At 51.4% G+C, this 4408-nt stretch overlaps 1 protein-coding gene across 1 annotated transcript; it reads right to left on the bottom strand.

The window, feature by feature from the left end:
• Positions 1 to 2491: 2491 nt before the first annotated feature.
• On the bottom strand, positions 2492 to 3343 carry LOC308052600 (olfactory receptor 14A16-like; the record flags this gene model as incomplete). Its single annotated transcript, XM_080364662.1, has 1 exon — positions 2492 to 3343. One exon carries the CDS (start codon positions 3341 to 3343, stop codon positions 2492 to 2494), a length of 852 nt encoding a protein of 283 aa, XP_080220788.1.
• Between the last annotated feature and the right edge of the window lie 1065 nt (positions 3344 to 4408).

The following is a 4408-nucleotide window of genomic DNA, read 5'->3' as shown; positions in this document are numbered from 1 at the left end:
TTCAGCTTCTCTGACACACACGACCATGTTCTTGCTGCTGTCCCATCATGTTCTCAGGTGGGATGGACATGACAACCCGTCTCTCTTCCTGGATAAGACCTGTGGGCCCTTGGGCAGAGGTTCTTTCCCAGCCATGTCCCTGCTGCTGGGCTGTCACCTCCAGACACAGAACTCACCCCACAGTTCCCTTCACAGCCACAGGATTCTGATTGGTTTATGAGCGTCTGAGACACAACTGAACTCATAATACCATAACTATCCATCACCTTTTTTATGGGCCAGGACTCAATCAGATAAAAGTATACTTGTTTAATCAAATTTATCAAATATATTCCCTACTAGAGATTTGCGTTGAAAAACACTCTTCAGAGGAACTGTTGTATTTTTATTGACAACATTTAGAACTTTTTTTCTGTCTTTTATTCTTTGTATTCTTCCTCTGCCTATTCTGCCTTCAAAATCCTCTCCAAGGGAAAGATTCATTGAATCACAGAATAACTTCAGGTTTGAAGAGAGGCCTTGTCTCACTTGTCTCACTGTCCTGCTCCAGGCAGGGTGAACCAGGCGAGGTTGTTCAAGGGTTCCTCACAACTATGCATCATCCACAGAGAAGCTGAAAGTGCACTCGTCACATCACACAGAGGGAGAATAAAGACGTTTAACAGTGTTGGTCCAAGTGCTGGTCACTGAGGGATGCTACTAGTAACTGGCTGCACGGAGGACTTTGTACCGCTGATGACATCTGGCTTGATTGTCCAGCCAGCTTCCCACCCAGCTGCCGATTCTCCAGCCCAGAGATCACTGATCTGGCTACTAGGACACCAAGGAACACCATGTCTGTGACCCTGCAAAATTCCGGGTATGGCGGCAGGTTGACCATGCTTTTCATGCAGATGGGTTCGATATCTGCTTTTTCCAAAGACCTCGGAAACCCTCTTAAGACTTTGTCTTACTTTTGAGAGCACAACCCAGAATCACAGGCAAGGGTGACAGAGCAGACTGGAGCACTTGCAATGAGCCTGTCCAAGGCAGCTGAGATGAATCTCAGTGGGTCTGTGGAGTTTGTTCCTGGAGTCACACACAGAAATGTCAGGGTTTCATCAAGCATCCACAAGTGACCCTACCTCATGGACTGCTTATGCACCCAGGGATGCTCAGAGACAGAGTCTGTCCCTTTTACACACAGAGGCAGGAGTCACAGTGTCCCTCTGGACTCTTGTTGCCACTCCCAAAGGACGGGAGACACCTCAGCCCTGTGGTGTGTCATCTGCTCTGCACTCATGTGCGATGTCCCACGTCATGTGGAATGGACACGGGGAGCTCAATTAAGGAAGCATAACCCAGTGCTCCATTCAGGCAGTTTCCCATGGCGTGTTACTTCCAACAGGAAGTGACCTCAGGACCTCGTGTGTGCCACAAGTTTTCATGGAATCCCAAGGAACAGTTGATGATGTTTGTACTCACTCGTGTTCATATCACCTCACATCTGTGATGTGCGTGCTCACATTTCATCTGTACAAAGCAGCACAGACTGCTGAACTATTCATTGAGTGTCCATCCATGGAGGGAAGAACAAGCTCTGTGGGTGAGAGGCCAGTGCTGGAAATGGTGGTTGTGAGGGGCCAGTCCATGGTGATTGACCTGGGGCTCCTTCCACGGGGTGTCCAGTGCACAGGGGCACAGCCCAGCCCCTGCTCTGCTGGTCCTGCAGGTCTCTGGCAGGAGCCTGGCTGTGAGAGGACACTGCTGTGTGCCAGCCCTGCACACACACACTGTTCAGCTGTACTCTGGGGTTTAATCTGTGGGTGACTTTTGTAGGAATATGCTTGAGAGAAACTTTGCAAGAAGATATAAACCGTCATGCACTGCCCTAAGGAGATCACGTTTCTATCTGGAAAGGCTGTTGTGAGGCCAGCTCTGTGACAGCAATGCCCATTGCCTGTCCCTGCCTGCACCCACAGCACGGACACACAGCAGGATGGTGACCAAGCTGCCAGAGCACTCAGGCCTTGCACCAACACCAGGGATGAGAAGGAGAGTGTGGAGTGGAACCAGAACAGCTCTGGAAGAACAAGCGCTGCTGCTCCCTGGCAGGGCTGACATGATGGACTCTTTTCCCCTCCTCCCATGGACAGGAACTGTCCCTGAACGTGCAAAAAGGCCTTGCAGGAAGGATATAGTGAAAAACAAGTCACTACAGGAATTTTTATTTTGTTTAGAGACAAGACGTGTACTGTTCCTCATTTAAACAGCCAGTGGCTATAAAAGAAAATCAGACAATGGCTTAGAAAGAGGCTGAAAACATCATCACAATAAGAAAACAACTCATAAGAACAGAAAATCCAGATGACAGGTTGGGCCTGTAATTAGCTATATTAAAACTCCTGTGTAGAAGCAGATGGGCAGTTTATTGCTTCGGAAAAAAACTAAGATATGAGTTTCCTCAGGGCATCCTTGAGCTCCTGGTTCCTCATGCTGTAGATGAGGGGGTTCACTGCTGGAAGGACCACTGAGTACAAAAAACAGACACTACCAGGTCCAGGGATGTGGAGGAGATAGAGGGGGGCTTCAGGTGGGCAAACATGACAGTGCTGAGAAACAGGGAGACCACGGCCAGGTGAGGGAGGCAGGTGGAAAAGGCTTTGTGCCGTCCCTGCTCAGAGGGGATCCTCAGCACGACCCTCAAGATCTGCACATAGGACACCACAATGAACACAAAAAAGCCAGATACTACTAATATACTAACCACCATAAGCCCAAGTTCCCTGAGGTAGGTGTGTGAGCAGGAGAGCTTGAGGATCTGGGGGATTTCACAGAAGAACTGGCCCAGGGCATTGCCCTTGCACAGGGGCAGTGAAAATGTATTGGCCGTGTGCAGCAGAGCAGTGAGAAACCCAGTGGCCCAGGCAGCTGCTGCCATGTGGACACAAGCTCTGCTGCCCAGGAGGGTCCCGTAGTGCAGGGGTTTGCAGATGGCAACGTAGCGGTCATACGACATGATGGTGAGAAGACAATACTCTGCTGAAGCTAAAAAGAGAAACAGAAAGAGTTGTGCAGCACACCCTCCATAGGAAATGACCTTGGTGTGCCACAGAGAGTTGGCCATGGACTTGGGGACAATGGTGGAGATGGAGCCCAGGTCGATGACGGAGAGGTTGAGCAGGAAGAAGTACATGGGGGTGTGCAGGTGCTGGTCCCAGGCTATGGTGGTGATGATGAGGCCGTTGCCCAGGAGGGCAGCCAGGTAGATGCCCAGGAAGAGCCAGAAGTTCAAGAGCTGCAGCTCCCGTGTGTCTGTGAACGGCAGGAGGAGGAACTGGGTGATGGAGCTGCTGTTGGACATTGGCTGTTTCTGGTCATGGGGACCTGTGCAAGGAGGAAAGGACAGTGACAAGTTAGGGGAGAGTTCTCTGAGGAAAATAAACAGACTGTTTCTCCTGGAAAACCCCCTCCCTAATGATGGGATTTTTCTGCCAATTCTCTCTTTCTACCAGCTGAGAAAAACAGTTCATCACAGTTTAAAATGCAGCTTGGGTATCTGGTTTCCATGAACACACCTGTGACGCAAGATCCACTGAACTGCTGTCAGAACAAAAACTGATACTCATGCCCACCCCAACCCCAGAGAGCAAGAGCACCAGGGACAGATGGAGAAACAGGGAAGGACACTGCAGTGCTACCAGAAAACAAAGCAAGGAAAGAAAAGCAGACAGGCATGCTGTGAAACCTTCTCCTGACCCGACTGTGCTGCTGCTACCCACATAATGACACTGGAGAGCAAGTACTTTTAGCACCTTTTTTGAGTACCATATTCCAGGAACCCTTCACCTGGAGGTCCAGCTGCTGAGGTGGAGATTCGTGAGCTGGACCCCATGGCTTTGGGGCAGAGGGTCTGCTGGGGAGGCGAGGAGACCAGGGGTTGCACTGGGAAATGTGTCTGCACTGCAGGGGATTGCAGGGAGTCCTGAATCCCCTCCCCAGAATTTCAGGTCCACATCCCTCTCCCTGCCCATGTCTGTGCTGCCTGCAGCTACGTGTCTGTCCCTGGTCTGCTCCCTGTCAGTGTCACAGACCCTGTCCCACCCGCTGTGTGCTCAACTCTGTCCTGCTCACACCTCCTGGCACTGCCCAGGGGCAGCTCTGTGTGTGCAGGGGCTCAGGAGCAGCTCAGACACGTCCTAACGAGAACTGGGGTCTCAGTGTCTTCTCCAAAGAGACAAATAAATCCCCATCTCCCACTGCACACCCAGACGAGCAAGAGTATAAAACTGAAAGCAAAGACTCCATCTGACCCACACAGCCCCCTTCAACCCCACAAGCTCCCTGCCTGCCCTGCCGGGGGTCGCTCCTTCCCCCCACAGCTGCTGCCATGGGATCTCCGGGGCAGGCTGAGCGCTGACCCTGGCAG

Source organism: Nesoenas mayeri, assembly GCF_963082525.1.
Source record: "Nesoenas mayeri genome assembly, contig: SCAFFOLD_35, whole genome shotgun sequence".
Lineage (NCBI taxonomy): Eukaryota > Metazoa > Chordata > Aves > Columbiformes > Columbidae > Nesoenas > Nesoenas mayeri.
Note: the sequence above shows the minus strand (reverse complement) of the source record. Positions and strands in the feature narration are given on the sequence as shown.